This window comes from Lolium rigidum, chromosome 4 (genome assembly GCF_022539505.1).
Source record: "Lolium rigidum isolate FL_2022 chromosome 4, APGP_CSIRO_Lrig_0.1, whole genome shotgun sequence".
Lineage (NCBI taxonomy): Eukaryota > Viridiplantae > Streptophyta > Magnoliopsida > Poales > Poaceae > Lolium > Lolium rigidum.
This window is the reverse complement of record NC_061511.1, coordinates 45,511,338-45,530,627: the sequence shown is the minus strand read 5'-3', so window position 1 is coordinate 45,530,627 and position 19,290 is coordinate 45,511,338. Positions and strand designations below refer to the sequence as shown.

At 44.4% G+C, this 19,290-nt stretch overlaps 1 protein-coding gene across 2 annotated transcripts; it reads right to left on the bottom strand.

The window, feature by feature from the left end:
• Positions 1–1,728: 1,728 nt before the first annotated feature.
• Positions 1,729–4,774, bottom strand: LOC124708038. 2 transcript variants are annotated; one of them, XM_047239728.1, is made up of 4 exons: positions 4,666–4,774; positions 3,944–4,514; positions 2,878–3,831; positions 1,729–2,802 (listed from the first exon to the last, which is right to left on the bottom strand). In XM_047239728.1, exons 2-4 carry the CDS (start codon positions 4,500–4,502, stop codon positions 2,108–2,110), a joined length of 2,208 nt encoding a protein of 735 aa, XP_047095684.1. In that variant the 5' UTR covers positions 4,503–4,514; positions 4,666–4,774; the 3' UTR covers positions 1,729–2,107. The 2 variants fall into 2 exon arrangements, with proteins under 2 accessions (XP_047095684.1, XP_047095685.1); XM_047239729.1 differs by having other exon boundaries at positions 3,944–4,509; positions 4,666–4,751.
• Between the last annotated feature and the right edge of the window lie 14,516 nt (positions 4,775–19,290).

The following is a 19,290-nucleotide window of genomic DNA, read 5'->3' as shown; positions in this document are numbered from 1 at the left end:
GATCTATATATACTAGTTCGCGAAGATGAGAAGCCACGATAGAACAATGGAGAAATTGTCTCTGGTATCTGAGTTTCAGACCTTAGAAATGACGCCTACAGGGGAAGAAGCCCTTGGCATTTTTTTTATAGAAGAATTAGTGAGTAGAACCTGGGTTGCGAGTGCGGAGACTCGAACTCGGGCTGACAGGCATGCATCAACCCATACCCACCATCCCGGCTATGCTTTGGTTCTTGTACCTTTTGATTCAGACCATACCCACCATAAAAAAATATGCTTACTTGTACCTTTTGATTTATGTTTTTGACTATATACGATCAAACTTACTACATTTCCTTTCTAAATTCTTAGTAAAATATGGCCATTAAAAATTCACATGGGTAGATGTAAATCAGAGGTCCTATAACAAACGACAAAAAGCAAGGATCATATTCTTTTCTTTATTGCTAGCTAGCTACCTAACTAGCACTTATTGAACGGCATTGCTGGCTTATTATTTGTTTCTATTTGGATCAGAATGGCCTTGCATGGATTTGCTTTTGCAAGTGCAACTAGACCGTGAAGGTGCGCGTAAGAAATAGTAATGTATTAGCAAGATCCTATGTTAGGTACAAATAGAATACTATAAAGTTAAGTATTAGTGACCTAGTAATGTTAACGACGGAATATAGAGGGACCTAGAAGCAACCTTAAGATATACACCGAGGCTCAAACATTAAGATTGATATCAAGCAACAAGAGATGTACTCAATTTATTTTTTTATTTGTATACATTATGTTCAACTTACTATCTGTTTCACAATCGTAACAAAACATACAAAGTTTTGTTGTTCTTGGAGCAAAGCAACTAAAATTTTGTTTCAAAATGGACCAAAAATTACAAATTAATGCTTTTTAATTAACTTGGCTTAATTATTAATGAAGTCAAAAGCCTAAGAATTATCATTGCTTTATTAGTTGTGTGTTGTTTATTTTCTTAATTGCATATGCATCTTATCTATCGTGTCACTGGATTTTATTTGTTAGCTATTTTATGTATATTAAATCATAAATTCGAAAATATTATTACCTCATTACCCCATTTATCGATCAAGGTTATTAAGATTTTGGTGCAGGATAATCATCCTTTTTGGGATACAAGCCTCAAAATACTATGGAGTGAAATTCTACGACGATCCTATCCACTTGTAAGTCACTAAAAGAAAATTAAGATCCCAAGAGGAGTAGGCTTGATTGACCATGGAAATTGACACATAAAATGGAACCATGCATGCATGCAAGCACTAAATTAATGGTCACATAAAGATGGATCGATTAATAACCAAACATAAGTATACATCTTATTCAATATATATAAATAGGTAAATTTATTTATATATATACACACACATACATACACGCTGCATTCGTAACAATGCATCTTAGATGGACATGATTAATGCAACTTACACACCACAAACAACTATATACTCCGGGAAGTAGTACATTCCAAGGGAGCTTGCTTTATTTTTCTTAATTAACCGGTTCTTCCTGTAAGTACTCTGAACTGTAAGTACTCTGGAGTGAAAGGCTGCGACAATCCTACGCACTTGTCACTTGTAAGTCATTTAAATAAAAGGTAAAAAAGAGAGGAGTAGGCTTAATGCAGCATAGAAATTGAGAACATAATGGAACCGTGCGTGCATGCCAGCACTAATATTAGTGATCACATAAAGATGGATCGATTAATAATCGTAAGTACATCTTATTCAATATATATAGGTAAATATGTGTTTACATACACGTACACATACATACATGCTGCATTAGTAACAATGCATCTTAGATAGGCATGATTAATGCAACTTACACTCGAGAAACAACTATATGCTCCGGCCGGGAGGTAGTACACTCCATCTGAGCTGGCCTTATTTTGCTTAATTAACCGGTTCTTCCTTGTTGACATATATATTGGAAGAATATGTAGCATAGAAGGAAGCCCTAACTTATTTTGTAGCCTTTATTTACCTCGTTCTTGTTGGAGGGATGGATATATATATATATAAGTATATATATGGAGTAGCAACTGACTCAGCGGGCGGGTGGGTGGATGGATGGATGAGGATGCTTAGCAGCACCTCTTGGGGACGATGAGGTGGCCGGTCATTTTAAAGCTCTCCGCGTACGGGCACCCCGGCCTAAAGGCCGCAGCGGGGCCCTTCCCGGCCATGGTGGTCCACGGCGCTCTCGGGTCATCCGGCGAGAGCACCGTCCAGCAGGGGGTGGAGTTCTCGTAGCGGCTGTGCGTGATGCGCTTGTACGACTGCACGTCCTTGTTCTTTGTGATGTCTTTGTTGTCGATGTCGATGAGGAAGATGTCGCCGTAGGGGCGCACCGAGTGGACGAAGAGCGGCAGCGAGATGGGGTCGACGGACACTGCCGCCAGGTCGGACGTGACCGTGATGCTCCGGCAGTCCGGGCTGAACACCGGGTGGTTGACGTGGCCGGAGAGGTCGCTGCCGCTCCTCATGACCCGCACCACCACCGTGGGGTCGTTCGCCTTCACCAGGTAGACGGCGAAGTAGCCAGGGTCCAGGCCAAAGTCCTTTGGCGGCGCCGTCGCTGGCTTGTCGCGCGTGGAGGAGAAGACGATCCAGTCCCCGCTCGGGGACCACTGGCAGTGGGTGTCGGTCCAGGGCCCGTTGGTGAGACGCGTCACCTTGCCGAGGCCGTTCGCCCCGACCACCGAGTTGTCCATGATGTAGAGGTTCTTGTACTTGTTGGTTCCGCCGTCCCTCGTCGACCGGAACACGAACTTGTTCCCTGCATGCATATTATCGATCGGTCAATTGTTGGTTGGTATATATATTCCCGTTGGCAGCGCGCGTACGTACGTACCCTGTGGGTTGCTGGATGGGAAGGCGTTGTTGAAACCTCCCTGCGTGAGCTGCAAGCTGCCCTGCACGCGACCAGGGTCCGAGACGCGTGGGATGTTGCAGATCTCGAGCGCGTTGTTGGGGTGGAAGGACGGGCCCATGCAGACGTAGAGGGAGTCCAGCAAGAGGTTCTGGTTCCACACCGGCGAGAAGATCCTATCTGGGCCTCCGGTCTCGTACACCTTACGCAGGCCCTGCTTGTCGACGAGCCACACAGCCCTGAACTCATTGTCCACGAAGGCGAGCTTAGTGCCGTCCTTAGAGATGGTCGGGAACACGCCCGACACCCTGAACAGCCCCACGTCCTTGCCCGGCGACTGCAGCTTGTCCACCCTCCGAGTAGGTTCGTCTGGGGCCTGGCTTGTCCTGCAGCGGTGGTACCCGATGCGCTTGCCGCCGTCGTCCACAAATGGGTTGTAGTGGTCGGCTTTCGGGTTTGTCCCCAGCCGGGTGACCTCGATCACCTGCCCCGGCATCGCCGTGTCGTAGATCTCGATGTGCCGGTACTGCGCCTCATTGCGGACGTCGCTGAAACCGGAGCGCTCGCGGATGGTCGCCACCGCCACCTTGGTGCTGCTGATGGCGGCCGGTGTCATGCAGTTGAACGCCTCCGTTGTCACCCGGACGGTCACCCTGGTGGTCATGTCGTAGCGGAACACGCCCCAGGCTGTCTGAACCGTGCCATCGCGGAGCGTTGTGTTCACGCCTCGATGGAAGAAGATGACACTGTCGCTGCCCCACGTCGGCCAGCCGCCGTCCTTGATGAGCAGCCTCCGGCCCAGGTCCCCATCCACGTTCATCACAAGGATGTTGGTCTTGAGGTTCTCGATCTCGCCATTCCATTTGCTGTCTGCGAACGACGCCACCGCTACCATCGTCCCAGATGGTGACACGGCGGGGCTCAAATCATATTGCCCTGTCAGTGTCATATGCATATATATATCGAATAAGTTTTGCGCTAAGCCAAGCTTAGCAAGCTAAGCATATACTACTCCATGTGCTAGCTAGTTAGCTACAACGTTACGTACCTTGTGGAGTGAGGCGCTGGGTCTTGCCGTCTGCAAGGTTGGTCTTGTACACCACGGTCCATGGCGTACGCCGAGTTTTCGCCGGCTCCTTGGTCGAAACGTACACCAGCGAGTGGCCGACGGTGCGTGGGCCCACCTTGAAACCGCCGGCGATGCAGCCGCCGTCCTCCATGCGCACACCGCCGAAGGTGTCAGCGCCGTATATGTCAGCCAAGCGGTACACCTTCACCTGGTTGTTCGTGCGCAGGGACACGTGCAGCGTCTCCAGCCCGTTGTCCCTCTCGGAGACGAAGATCAGGCCCGTGACGCGGCCCTTGTCGGCGTCGTCCGGGGTGGCGCCGCAATCCCTGGCCAGCTTCGCATTATTCTTCCCCAACCACGTCAGGAGCTCCTTGAGCGCCGCCGGAGGGATGGGGCGGCAGTCATAGTTGTACGACACGCCGTCGGTGAGCAGGAGCTCTTTCCCGGCCGGCGATCCCGGGATGGTGGAGGAGAAGATGTCAAGCGGCACCGGCGGCCTGTAGGTCGAGAAGAAGGCGATGCTGCCGCGGCCTTGCATATTCGCCCTTCACTGTCATGTACAAAACAATTAGACTCACGTACACGTACAACTTTAGTTTATGCTCTTCCACATATTACCTACTAAAAAAAACGTACAATGTTCCGGTGTAATTTGCAGCTGCAAAGATAATTAGTTAATGGATTATAACAGTTTAAATTACCTCTAGGATCAACCTTCTCCTTCTCCCGGAGACTACTACTGCAAATAGCCCTCTATCTTTGCTTTGGTGTGTTGCTCAAAGCTCTGGTTTGTCATAAGGGGAAGACCCCAGGAGGAGTATTTATACATCAGAGTAGATATGGACAGGTTTATTAAAGCTATTGTTGATGGAATCCTTATCGGTTCTTTGTTGGGCCAGGGTGACCTGCATGTTACACGACAATGCTCAGAACAAGGGGATATGCCCTTCTCCATACCCAGCAGCTCCAGCAGCAGCACCTTCATAATTCTCCCTCCATATTTTTTCCATCTAGAGGGAGAGGGCCATCCAAAAAGATTTTTTCTCCATATTCCTTCATACTCCAACAAATTATCCATATTTTACCCTCCGTATACCACTCTACTATATTATAACTAACAATATATTACTAACAACTATATTTGTAATGGCTATATATATATTTACAACCGCTATATTCCGAGGGTCTAGATATGCAAGTCCATTCGTTATTTCTGTCAATGTTTCCTTTCCCGCATCCCAATAAGTCGTCACAATCTCGTCCTGCAAATGATCATGGATTCATCGTCGTCCTCATTCGATGATGGCAAACTCGTTATTTACACAAGATTCGTAGCACACGATGAAGATCCGCGTTGAACGCTCCATGCCTTGGCGGTTCCTTGCCAGGACATGGGGCAATTCATCGTGATAGACAAGCCGGATATGCTAGACTATACCAAGACTACTTTTTAGACGCTCCTACCGACGGCCACTATTATAGTTATCTATGATCGCACATCCAGCCTAGCCCTCGGTGATTGGGTAAGAGGTGAGTTATCAGTGGTAAATGTGGTACCATCTAGGTTTTGCTGGTGAAAAGTCGTCACTAGCGGCCGAGGAGAGATGCCAGTCACTAGGAATAATTTCATCACTCAAGGATGTTGATTATGTCCGTCAGTGAGCATAGAGACACTAGTCATGTGTGTATTTATGATGCCCAGCAGTGTTGTGTACCATGGTCCGTCAATGTACATCACACCTCTAACGGGTAGTTAAATACCATGTTAGTGAAAAACTTGTAGTAATTCAAACAATAGATCATTTGTTCATTTTAGTTCAAAGCAAACAAAAGTTTTTTCAATTTTTATACAACATGGTTTTATGACAAGAAAACGTTCTTCCATCTAAGAACTTCGATCACATTATGTCATTTATACAACATGGTTTTATGACGAACTCTATAACCAAAGCATAGGTGATGTAGAACATCTCTTTTCTTTCACCTTAACGATTGTTTGTAATACCGTGAACATCATAATGTTTCACCTAATTATACACAAGTTAAAAACTTCTACTTAGCTTGTTCCATCCCGAACCTATTTCAGAATCTTATTTACAACAGTAATTTTGACTTTAACGTTTATTAAACACATTTGATTTATCACGATAGACCCTTTCAATGTTTTAATACCATCAACTTCGTTTATTATCTTAAATAATTATGCATATGGTACCATATGGCACAGTATGTCACCTACATATTATAGCGTTTTGTTTATGTTCGCACTCAAAATATGTCAACACATACATGACTGAGGTTTACATATAGCTTCCACTCAAAATATGTCATCACATATAAGACTCAGGAAAGCTACTTAGCTCCCACTCAACTTCATGTAATTGAGGGTCCCCTCTTTATCTTTGGTATTTCCAAAATCTCTTGATCAATCATCAAGTCAAGAATTCTTTCTACGATATATTAGCTTCCCTGTAATTTTCAAAACACGGTTGTTGTACAATTACAGCTCTTCTTGAATTCAAGTATTCGAAGGAGATGTAGTTTTGTCAATGTTTTATCAATTCTTATAATTTTTAATTAATAATTTAACCCTTTAGACTCGAGTATCGCAACATGAATGCAGTCAACTCTTTCGATTTTTTTAAAGAGAACATTTTGTGACAGATTGAGCATTATGTGTTTCTTGAATTTCATTTCTTCACTATGTGAGGATTACGTAATGACCATACTTAACAAGATCAAGTGTCATAATAAGTTTGCAATCTTAAATGTAATTCACTTTAGCATTTCATGACTATTAAGTCATTTCTCGTACTTGGGTCTACCATCACTTCTTTGTAGTTCATAGGTTTGTCTTTAGTCCAAGATAAGTGAATCATGAATATTATTCCGCAACGCGGTGTTATTAATTATTGAATACTACTTTCTTTAATAAAACTTAAACTTCTGGATTTCATGGTCATCATCATTAATCTCTCCTATATAGTGGAGCTTTGCTATGGACATATTCCATTGCGTACGGAGGTAAGGTCAATCACCTTTGGTCTAATTTCACTTGCTTCCATTAATGCAATCGTATTGAGAGAACTTGATTCTCTAGAGAGCACCGATTTATGCATAAATTATACATAATTTGTGGCGGACGACTCACGATCCCTCCCGGACTGCTCGCGTGGGCGGTTCCGGAGGGCGCCCCTCCCTGCCGCCAAACAACCCAGATCTCGAGCTCCCCTTGCTGCCGCCGCCGCTGCCGTCGGCGGGGGTGGCGGCGCCCGGCCGCCGAAGGCGCAGGGCAGGAGGGCGGCCCTCTTTTGCCTCCTCTTCGCGCGGGGAGAGGGCGAGGTGGAGGACTGCGGCGGGTGGCAGGCCATGGCGGCGAAGGTGAGCGGCCTGGGATGGTGCGGTCGTTGGCGATGCAGCGTGGGGCGGCTCCGCGACGGGCTGCGGCGGCGCTGCCCGCCGGCGACGCATGATCTGGGCCGATCTGGGCCCGATCTGGGTCACGTGAGCTGCGGCTGTGCGTGCCCGGAATGGAGTCTGCAACATGGCGGTGGTTTGTGCGTTGTTGCGGCTGTTCCCTTGCAGGACTGCTGGCTACTCGCGTCTTCCCCGCAGCCGTGCCGGATCAAGTGTTTGGTCGTCTTCTCCGCAGCCGGTTAGTGGCGTGGGGGCTGCTGGCCTGGCATGAATAAAGGTGGTCGTCCTAGGGCCTTTCTTGTGCGAAGATGGAGACCTTCCTGAAGTCAGCCCCTCCTGATCTGGCCGGAGTGGTGTGTTCCGGAAAGCTCCGCCGGCGGATGTAACAACGCTTTTTTTTTGCTTGGAGTTCGTTGGTCGGTGGTATTCGGTCCGATGCACCCATGCTTTTATTCCGGCCGATTGGTTTTCGGAGGGAGCATCGTGAAGCTCTGTTCTTTCTTGCTATATGGAAACATGCTCCATGGCGAAGTTAGAGGCGGAGAATACCATGAGGGCCGGATTGGAGAACTTGCTATGGAGGTTCAAGTTTTTTAGCGCTATTGAGGGGCTTGCTTGGTATTCTGGGTTTCGTAACAGCGGTATGCAAGAGGGGGCGGCAATACAGGTGATATCCAGAGTCTTATCTTTCAGGATGAAAATCCAAGGCCTGGCCTTAACTGGTTGTGCCTGGCAATGATCTTGTTAAAGGCATTGCTTTGAAAGCGGGGGCTATCTTCAGGGTGAAAACCTAAGGTCTTCTGATCGGGCGACGATAGTGTTTATGCACTGTTACCTTCTTGGAGACGTTGCTTTTGAAGAGCCTGGAGTTCAGGTGTTGTCTTGGTGGAGGATGTACCATTGTTGCTAGGGCTGGAATACCGTAGCGGGACTTTTCTTTTATGTATTTCTTCTTTATTTTTTTGGCTGTGTGCATCCGTAATGCTATTAGAGTATTGCGTTGTTGCAGAGGCTGGGTGTAATTGGTATCTTCTTGATATTAATATATACTCCTTATCGAAAAAAGAGAGCACCGATTTCGCAATACAAGTTTCGCTTCTTTGGTTTCATGGAAGATGTATTCGTAATTCATAATTACTCAAGAATAATATACAAAGGCTTTATTCATCTTAATTCCAAATTATCCCGTAATTCAAAAATTCATGAATATTAGATGGTTTCTTTATTAAATGTTTGATCGTTGTTTTCTTAGTCGTTTACTCTAAATAATATCGGTAATTTACTAAGAGATATTTTAGACCACTATTTGTCGTAATATAATACATCATTACGCATAGTACTCGACAATTTTCTCATATTCTGTTTACTAGAACGTGGGGTTTTATTCATGAGTCGCCTACAAAATCTGTTCTCAACTCAAAATCACTTGAGGTTAGCGACCGTGACTCGCAATTAATAACCGGCCCTATCATCTATATCTTAATCCCACAATTAATAACCCTGTATTTTGTATCTTAATCGCATATTGCGATACACATGGGCATGAAAGCAATAAAAAGAAGTATGGATTGAAGGATTCCTCCAACTATGGCGAACGGATCATCAGTTGCGTAAAAATGCCGAACTGACCGAACTCGATCAGGAGTGCAAAGGTGGCCAATCGATCGCAACGTGCACGCGTCAACTTTGGATGGTCAACTAGCACCTGCACTAGCTAGCTGTTTTGTATTTTCTACCTATTTCAGGATACCTTCAGGATAATTACATAAATAGTAGCGGGAATTTTTTTCTTCTTCTTTTTTGAGATTCGCCAATGACTAGCACTTGCACTACTCCTTCGTATATTCCTACTAGTATTTGTGGATACAACCAACGCTAGCAATATTTATGATTATTTTTACGGTGACAGAAATTCCAGAGCCAGGCGATCCTTTTATCTTCTTTTTTGGGATTCCCTAATGACTAGCACATGCACTAGTTCCTTTGGATATATTCTTACCACCCGTGGATACAACTAATGCTAGCGATATTTATGATTATTTTTACCGTGACAGAAATTATAGAGCCAAGCGATCGACCGCATCAACTTTGGGTCAGACAGATATAATTTTCTGCTTATTATCTTACGAGTATAATTATCTATTCTTGTCACATTGGCAAGTGATGTAGTATATGGTTATACGAGCATGTACAAGGTAGCAATAGCGGTTATCTCTCGTGCACTTTCTCTGTTATTTAAGTGAGTAGTACTCCCTCCGATTTAAGAAATAAGACATTCTCGTTTTACGTGTTTTCTGTTTGACCAAAAATTACTTTAAATATATAATGATTTTTTGTATGAAATTAACATTATTAGAAAGTGTTTTTTAATATGAATCTAACGGTACTAATTACATATAATATAATCAATATTTTGTTGCTTAATTTTTATGGTGAAAGTTTATCTTAGAATATGTGTGTTCTTTATTCCTTGTAACGGAGGTATTATACACATGTACTGTACATATTTCTTTTAATAGATTGTAGACTCATTAATTAGATTGGAAACTAGTATCATTAATTAGAGGGATTGTAGACTCATTATATTTTGGGAAGCGTGATGTTAAAGTAATTTTTTATGTTACTCTATCATCCTCTCTTCTTATTAACTCACTACCACATGAACAAATTTGCTGAGTTAGACACGAAATTATTCCTAAAGTTATTCACACTATGACTCTATGAGTAGTCTTAGACATGGAACTCAATCCAGCTCAAAAATTATGGTTCCACGTGGTCTAAAATTATGGTTCTTTTTTTTGCTGGTATAGATTATTTTGGTCTATTGAGAATTAATTTTATTGTTTGGCTTTGCGATGGTTAAAAATTTGTACCATTTAACCCTAAATTTTAGGACTTTTCGCCGAACACTAATTTCATTTTCGACTTTATATATCATTTTTTTAATACCATTGCTTATGTTTTTTCACAGGACTATTTTTTGTGTAGAGGAGTAGTTAATAGTTCCACAATTATATTTTTTTATTTAAGAGTAAAATGCACGAATAGTCGACATACTTGGCATCGTAACTCGGATTAGTCATTGTACATCCGGAATACTATTTTACGGTCACTGAAGACATTGTCCGTGTTTTCTAGGCTCACTGCTTCTAGAAGGTGTTGTGTATTTGCCCACATGGCACATGCAAGACCCACTCGTGAGGACACATGTAAGGTTCCAGCTTTTTTTTGCAAACTAAATTGCAAGCAGGGGGTTATATGCAAAAGTGTCGTTGACTTCTCGTTCCTCCCCAATCCAAAATCATCTCTCCCTTTGCCTCGTCGCCATGGTCCACAACCCTCTCCTCCTCCGACCTTCTCACTTTCGCATCACGCCAGTACAGACGTTGCGCGCCCGAGGACATGATGGAGCAGGAGCTCAAGGCCAGCGCGCTAGCTTTGGGGCGCGGAATTAGCACACCGGCACGCACCCATTCCTCCCCATGCCAGCGTCGCCAAGCACTGCTACAGAAGAACAAGGTCGTGCATGTCGGCAAGCTCGAGCTTGATATATTTGGAGGGTGACCTCCTATTTGGCTTGGCAGTTGGTGCTCCATGCCCTCTTCGTGGAAGATTTTGAAGATTCTTCGGCTTCTCCTTCGTAGGGCTTGTGAAGTGGTTGTGAAGCATGCCATCTCCGGAATGGAGGAAAAAAAACTAGCCATAAGGGAACAATCTTTTTTCTTCACGAGGTACTTGGAAAAGAAGGTGAACCTTCGTGGTGTTCGGGGGACCTTCGTGGTAACCCCCATCTTTTCAATGTGGCATACCTTAGTTCGTGTAAGGGAACATAGGAATATATCTTTGTCTCGGCGTGTCTCGGTTATCTTTATACCCAACTTTATTTTCTTGTGATAGTCATCGTGTTTGGTGTACTTATGTTTTACTTGTATGCATGTTTTATATATCTTATGATATTTTGCTTAGTTTAATTATTGTTGATGCACTTAGTTAAGCCTACCTTATTTAGGTTTTATGGTTGTAAGATAAACATTTAGTATATCATATTGAACTGCATGTTAACGTGTCTAGATACAAAGTTGAGTCGCTTATTCCTGAAGGGACGAAGTATAACATATTGAATTGCATGCTTCGAACCAATTCACCAAAAAGTTCAAGCTCCTGGAGAAAGGAGGGCAACATATTTCAGTAAACCTTATTATTTCCCTCAAAAAACAAATTCACTATGAAATGCAGAGATGGATGGAGCTCAACAACAACTTGCATGGGCTTCCGGCGATTTTACCGGCGCCGGTACCTACCGGCGCTGAATCTGTCGTTCGCTAATGCTTTTAGATTGGTGATGGCTATTGGCAGTTATTTACGGCCCGCCGCGATACCCGTTCAGTATTTGATGGACTGAGAGGAATACGTACGTGGGCATCAGCTCACAATAATATCTGTCATGGACTCTCTCTTCCTGATCCAGGCTCTCTCTCTCCTCGACGCGGTGGCTCTGGAGGCGCAACGCCGCCGCCCTCGACGCGGCTCCGGAGGTGCAACCGCGTCACCCGCAAGTGAACAACGCCTCCCTTTAACGACACGACAGCTCGAGGCCAACTGCAGCCTGTTTCCACGACCGACTTCTCCGGATTTGCCGCCGCCGTCTCCTTCCTCCAACTTATCCCCGAGCCGAGAAGGCCACACCGTCGCTGCCACCCCTCGTGCGTGCGCCGCCGCCACTTCCGCGGTCCATCCTTCTCAACAGATGACTCCATCGTTCACCGTCGTTGTGCGCCGCCCCGCCTGAATCAACAGTTCCGAGATCCGAAGACGCAGTACTGACAATGGTGGTGGCGGCGCCGGCGCTGCAACCGCTTCCGTACTCGCATCTGAGACGCTGACCATCTCCGCCTCGAGCTCTTCCACCTTCCAGCCTCCACTTCTACCCTTCGACCCCACCTTCGCCTCTGCCTGTAGACGCCGAAGGGATCCTCTTGCTCCACAAATTCATCGTCTCGTCCCCGGCGTTAAGAAGTTCCTGCTCCGCAGCTCATGCACTACATCCAGCCTAAATCTTAGTTGCTTGATTGATTGCACCCATGTGGTCCACTAACGCCCAAAGGTGTAAATCCACAGCTCCATGTGTGCTATTATCCAGATTTGAGACAAATAAATAAGTTGCTTCTTTGATCCATATAGCTGCCTGGGTGTGGAGTTATCGCTGGAAGGCCGGAGAGCAACAGCAGCGCAGGAGGAAGTATGACGTGATTCCTATTCTCCGCCTATTGCGGGAGCTATCTGTCTCTCCGCACAGGGCACTCATAGTTCTGGGCCGGCCCATATAACGGCAGGTAGTTCTTTTGCTTCGGTTTTTGATTCAGCTTCTTGGGTTTCCTTCGGTTTTACTATATTTTTTTCTTTTTTGGGTTTTGTTGGTTTTCTCCGGCTTTTCTGTCAGGTTTTTTTAACTTTTTTAAGCCGAATTTTTAAATTGATTTTTTTTGAGTTTGACCATTTTTTAGTTCGAACTTTTTTTAAATTTGAACTTTTTTTAACATTGAACATTGTTTAGTTTGAACATTTTTTAAAATTTTGAACATTTTTTACATTGAAACATATTTTGAGTTTGAACATTTTTCAAATTTTAACCTTTTTGAGTTTGAACATTTTTCATATTTCAAACAAACTTTTTCTGTCTTTTTTCAAATTTGAACTTTTTCCTTATTTGATTTTTTTCATATTTGGTTCTTTTACATGAACATTTTTTTAATCTAATAATTTTCAAATTTAAATATTTATAGCTTTAAAATTTTCAGGTAGGGAGCGATTTTTGAGACAAAAGAACAAAGCAGTCGAAAACGAACGACACTGAAATCCATCGACGGAAACAGTGCCGGACACTTAGAGCATCCCCACTCGTCCCATGAACAGGCCTCCGGCGTGCCCTTTTTTCATCCGGACGGCGAAAAATGGCCCAGCCGCGCCCCCGGTTCCTCGTTTTTCGCCGGATTTGGGCTTCATCCATCCGGCGAGCCCACGCCAACCCCGGCCTACCGGGGAGCGCTCGGGGACTCCGGACGAAGCGAAAGCGCGCGAAACGCCGAGATATTTCTCCCGCGCTTTTCGTTTCGTCTTCGCCGCAGAGGTGGACCCGACCGGTCAGCGACACGCGCAGCGTCTTCCGCGCGCATCGTCTTCCGCGCGCACTAAAGGCTGCCGCCGGTCAGGTCGCCGCGGACGCGTCGCATTCCATGCGGCATTTAATCGCCGGCACCAGCCGCGCCTATATACCCCGCTCCACTCGCCGCGACGCGTGTCCCCCGCTCCACTCTCCCTCCACTCTCCCGATCCATGGCGTTCTACGACGACGGCGCAGCCAACAACGGCTTCCCCCGCCGGTCGCTCCACGCGTGGGAGGGGCACCTCCTCCACCAGGCGGGGTACCCCTGCCCGCCGGACACGAGGCCTCCCGGCGGCGGGTGGCGGCTAAGTGCTGGCGGCGTACCAATCCCGCCGCCGCCCCGAGTCCACGCCCTCGACGTTGCCATCGAGGAGGCTCGACAGATGATGTCGGACGAGGAGCGCGCCGAGCCACGCCACCACCCCGACAACTACACGGCGTGGAACTCGCACTTCCTGCGGCTGTGGGAGCAGGAGCTCGCCTCCTACGACGGCCCGCCGCCTCCGCGCAACAACGCCGCGAGCCGCCGACGTTGGTGGAGCGCGCCGGATAGGACGCTGGCGAACGTCCTCGAGCACATCGAGGGCGGCAATTTCCCGCTACTGACGATGCCCCCTCCATCGAGGGCATCGGCCAGCCGCCGCCGGGGAAACATCTGGCAGCCACGGCGCATGGCTGCCAGCTCGTCCCGAGGTCATCCTTGACGCCGGTGAAAAAGGAGGCGACGTCTTCATCGACACAGGCGCGCGTCAAGAAGGAGCCGGCGTCTCCACCGCCGAACAGAGGGCGCAGCAGCGGCGCCCTCGTCATCCGCGACCAACCCTCCTCCCCGCAGCGCGGGCGGAAGAGGAAGCCCGCCGCGACCGCCATCAACGACGCCGTGAACAAGCTCGCCGAGGAGGAGGCGAAGCGCGCGGAGGAGGCCGCCGTGGCGGAGGCGATCGCCAGGTCGCTCAAGGACCTGGTGCCCGCCGACAACGCCCTCCCCGAGGACGCCGCGCTGGAGTGGTCGAGGCGCGACTGGGAGCGCGAGGAGGCGGAGCAGCAGCGGCGGCTGCTGGATCTAGCCGCCGCGCGTCAACTCGCCGCCCGCGCCGCCGCTCCAACCGCCACCGACGATGTCGCTCGCTACCGCCGTCCTGCGACACCTCCATCCGGCGTCGCCGTCCCCGTCGTCGACCTCGAAGCCTCCGACGACGAATGGTATAAGCCATCGCCGTCCCCGCGCCGGTGGGGAGACGCCGGCCAGGGCAGCAGCCAGGCCGCGCCGCCGCAGAACGACGACGACGGCGGCGACTACACGGTGTTCTACCGCCATTTCGGCATGTAGAGCGCCGTGTTTTAAAATTTAGAGTTGTATTCCCCTAGCCGAATTCGAAATATAGTCGAGTTCGGCCTCTATGTATGAACTTCGCCCTCTATATAGTAAATATCATTAAAGTTAGTGTAAATTCAGTCGTTTTTGTCGAATTTCGTCAAGTTTTTGTCGTATTTTGTCAAGTTTACGTTTTCGAAAATTAAATCAACGACCAGGCCTGGAATCGCGGCTGGGAAACTGGCCCTCCCCACGTCAAATTTTCCTCCAATCCGGACGACAATATCACCGGATTTGGTCGTGGGGAGCCCGAACGAGTGGAGATGCTCTTAAACACGCGCAACTTAGATACATCTTTAAAACCACTAATGGACCGAGCCCATTTGCTGTTGGAGGTATACGGAGATGATCAGAAGCTCCGCTTAAAGCGGAGCATAGGGAGGGGGGTGCTGTACGCCGACCTGGTCGGTGCGGACCAGGCGCCGCACACCCCCCAGGCGGGTTGTTGGGCCGGCCCAACATTCCCACTCTTTCTTTTTTTTGTTTCTTTTGCTTTTTTGTTTTTTCTGTTCAATTTTCTTTTTACGTTTTTTAAAAGCTGATTCTTTTTAGACCCGATTTTAAAAATTATTTTAGTTTTTCTGAAATTTAAATATTTTTAAAATTTGAACATTTTTTAGATTGGAACAAATTTTAAATTGGAACAAATTTTAAAATTGAACAAAAAATTCAAAATTTATTATTTTTTATATATGAACAAATTTCGAATTTGAACAATTTTTTTATTTGAACAATTTTTTTATTTGAACAATTTTCGTATTTGAACAATTTTTTTATTTGAAAATTTTTCGTATTTGAACAATTTTTTATTTGAACAATTTTCGAATTTGAATTTTCTCGAATATTTGAGATAAAACATTTTACATTTAAATATATATTTTAATTTAAAAAATTAAATCTTAAGAACGAAAAAAACAGAAAAGAAAAATAAACAGAAAATAAAAAGAAACAAAAAAGAAAAAACAGGAATGAAAAAGAAAACAGAAATGAAAAAGAAAAGAAAAGAAAAAAAAGAAAATAACAGAAAATGATCTCAAAAAAAGAAAACGGCCAAGTGGCCCAACACCCGAACTGGGCCGGCCCGTACCGCCCGCGGGGGTGTGCGGCGCGCGGTACGCGCCGACCTGGTCGGTGTATAGGAAATCCGGCATAGGGACACCCGAAGTATGAGGCGAAGCAGGCGCTCACAGGAACCCAGCTCGGGTGGGAACCTAGCAGAAGCAGCAGGCCATGAACCACGAAGCCCAGCAGGAGGAGCCTTTGCGGGGATTAGGTGTATCGGCACTAATCTTTATGGGGATTAGGCAGCAGTATCACAGCCGCTCACAGGAGCTCCTAGAGATTTTTTTTTAGTGTATCGATATCTCCAGGGCGCGGTGCTTTAGATAAATTTGCGATATTTTTTTATAAACAAAGATAGTAGGAAGAAAATACACCGAAACATAGAGGCCTAACTACTACTAGTATTTCTTTCAATAGTAGACAGATGAAGACGATGTACCAGGAGTATTAGTAATTGCCTAATTGCTACTTACAAGCTCAATGGAATCAGCACTAGGTATGATTCTGTCGCACAGCGAATAGCAGTAGATGCACGTCACGCAAAGTACCACTAGAAAAATAATTGAGTCGAGTTGTGGTTACAGGTTCCGTCAGTGCTTAGGTGTTCATGCATATGGGATCGATTCGGTCCATGTGGAGTGGAGCAGGTCAAAAGCATACGTTATCTTAACAAGGAAGAAAACAAACGCATGCGTCATCATCAACCCTATAATTTAAGGGCTCATTTCATTCTTCGGATTTTATATAAAATTCCACAGAATTAGGATTATATGGGAAAATTTAAGGATGGAGATTTTTAGCTCCTAGACACCGGTGCTTCTGCTGTTTAAAAAAAATCATAGTTATGAGTTTTAAAAAAATTAGAAAAAAAAATCATGTTCTAGCCAATGATTTATCCCACGCACATGTATTATGTATTCTGCGCTACACAAAAAATGATAAATGTGTGGATCTAGGTATGCATATTTCAATCTCTAAATTTTAACATATTTTTATCTTTTTGTGTAGCCTATAATATAAATAATGTCACATTAAAATTTTGCACGCTTACAGGGTTACATCATTTACACTATGTCTAAATTTAGTTTCATATTTTTCTGAAAATAATATGTATTATTTTTTATTTTTTTAAACAGCAGGAGCACTAGTGCCTCGGAGCCAAAGACACTTTTCAAAAGTTTCCTACATAGGTTGTTTAAAATTATAGGAACATATTCTATAGGAAGTAATTCTATAGGATTCTTGTACTGTAAATTCTACATGAAAAAAACATTAGATCATATCTCATGAAAAATTCTTTTCCTACGATCAAACACACTTCATGTTTTTTTTTATAGAATTTAAGCAGATATGACATCCTAATCCTATGTTTTTTACATTTCTATATTTTTTCTATCACATGAATCGAAGGAGCCCTAATTGGCTATGATCCGCGTGAACAAACAAAAATGTACCGTTGAAATTTTCACTGAAGACGTTGGCTTGTGCTACCTCAATTCTATTTTACATGGATGTAGGTGTTTTCGTCACCGTTTATTTATTCATCGAGATTCATGCCCACCATAGTAGATGGAAAGATTCATTTCTCTCTCATCTTTTTATCTAAATCTCAAAGCATAATAGACGGTGACGGAAACACCCACACGCATGCGTGGGTGTACAAAATCCACTCTCCTACATTATATATATATAAATCAGATAAACTAGTGTTGTAATTATTAATTTTACTTAGATAGATAAACAACTAATCTAAGCTATATTAAAAATAATGACATCCAATAAAAAGAGTAGGATCGATTTGATTTTTTGTGTTCTTGTTTACTTAAGCTAGAAGAGAGTGGATTTGGTGCTCGAGGGTACATACGCACGGCCTAGCCATCGTTGAATCAACGTTGAGATTCCCTTTCCGTCTCACGGCAACCAAACGGCGTGAGTATGTTTTCTGGCTGTGGTCTTGTGCAACACTAGTAAGATTGCACGTGCAATGCACGTCTCGACTAATAGGAATTTAGCCATACACAAATTAGAAATGGTAAATTTCTAACAACTAATCATAGATCTTTTTGAGTACCCAGAACATACATTATATAGTTAACTATATATCCATAATTCTAACGTCTAAATACACAATTCTGTCAAATAAGAAATGGTAGATAACTGCATATATCACGCACTTCCAAACTTTTGCTGCTAATTTCACTCCATCAAAAGCAGCTCTAAGTCTATTTCTACTGGTAGCTCCAAGCACATTGAATACATGCACTATAAAAGTAACATCCTCATGTTTGTTTCTAGCCAAGCTAATATTAGACTGAGCACTTGTGATAATTCCGTATACACTGCTACAGCACTGTCATTGATTAAGAGATCGGACTGCAATCTTTATGACATTTAGCTTAAAAAAATTTAAAAAAAATCTGACGATCATTCTAGAACCATTGTGAGTTTCTTCTTCATGCTCTCCATTGCTCTACCATGAACATAACCGTAGTAGCAGGGTATTTGGCTCGATGCAGGGTCCTGAGAACAAGCAAGCATCCTCATTAGCTATCAAAATAAAAATTGCATTCATCTATCAGGAGAAGGATAGCAGAAATTTGGTCAGTAGTATTAGCATAGATTTGATCACATGTTTTACACACTGAAATTTCGGCAAACCTGCAATCAAACATATAAGACAATAATCGATGAAACGTTATTTTGAAATAGAAGAACAAACATATAAAGCCATTTTCGTATTTCATGCCAATTTGTTGATTATAAGCAAAGATTAATAGAGTAGATTACTTTAGTTGTTCTAAACCATAATCTTGTGGAGACTATAAAGATGTCTGACACCATGGTAAATAGGAAATGTGGAGCTCGTACAGTTCTTTATAAATATTGCGTTGATATCTTCTGGCCAATGTCCACTTTTTTAGCGAACTTGGAATGCCGATGAACAACATCTAGAGCTTTTAGCCAATATATTGAATGGAAAATAACAGACCATGATCAATAGAGTAAAATCAGAATATCCGTACAGAACTGTTATTTAGGACAATTATGATGCTGACAAAAAAAAATCGGGAAGAATAATGATCTGTTAACAATATGGCTAATAAGGGCTGTATGTAAATCTGGTTCATACTCCCTCCATCCAAAAATAAATGCCTCGACTTTTTCCATGTATTTACAACCAAGATGTGTTTAGATACATCCGTATGTAGATAAAATTAACACATTTATTTTTAGACGGAGATAGTATATTTGTTATGGGCCAATGTGTGCCAACATAGAAAACATGTTATGTGATATCAGCTCAGCAAG

What these genes read in the sequence shown, in the direction of transcription:
- LOC124708038 (XM_047239728.1), bottom strand. Translation starts at nt 4,502, where the DNA reads ATGCAAGGCCGCGGCAGCATCGCCTTCTTCTCGACCTACAGGCCGCCG. An exon ending in CCAGCGCCTCACTCCACAAG is followed by an intron (nt 3,832 to 3,943) that starts GTACGTAACGTT and finishes TGACACTGACAG; the next exon opens with GGCAATATGATTTGAGCCCC. An exon ending in CCCATCCAGCAACCCACAGG is followed by an intron (nt 2,803 to 2,877) that starts GTACGTACGTAC and finishes ATATGCATGCAG; the next exon opens with GGAACAAGTTCGTGTTCCGG.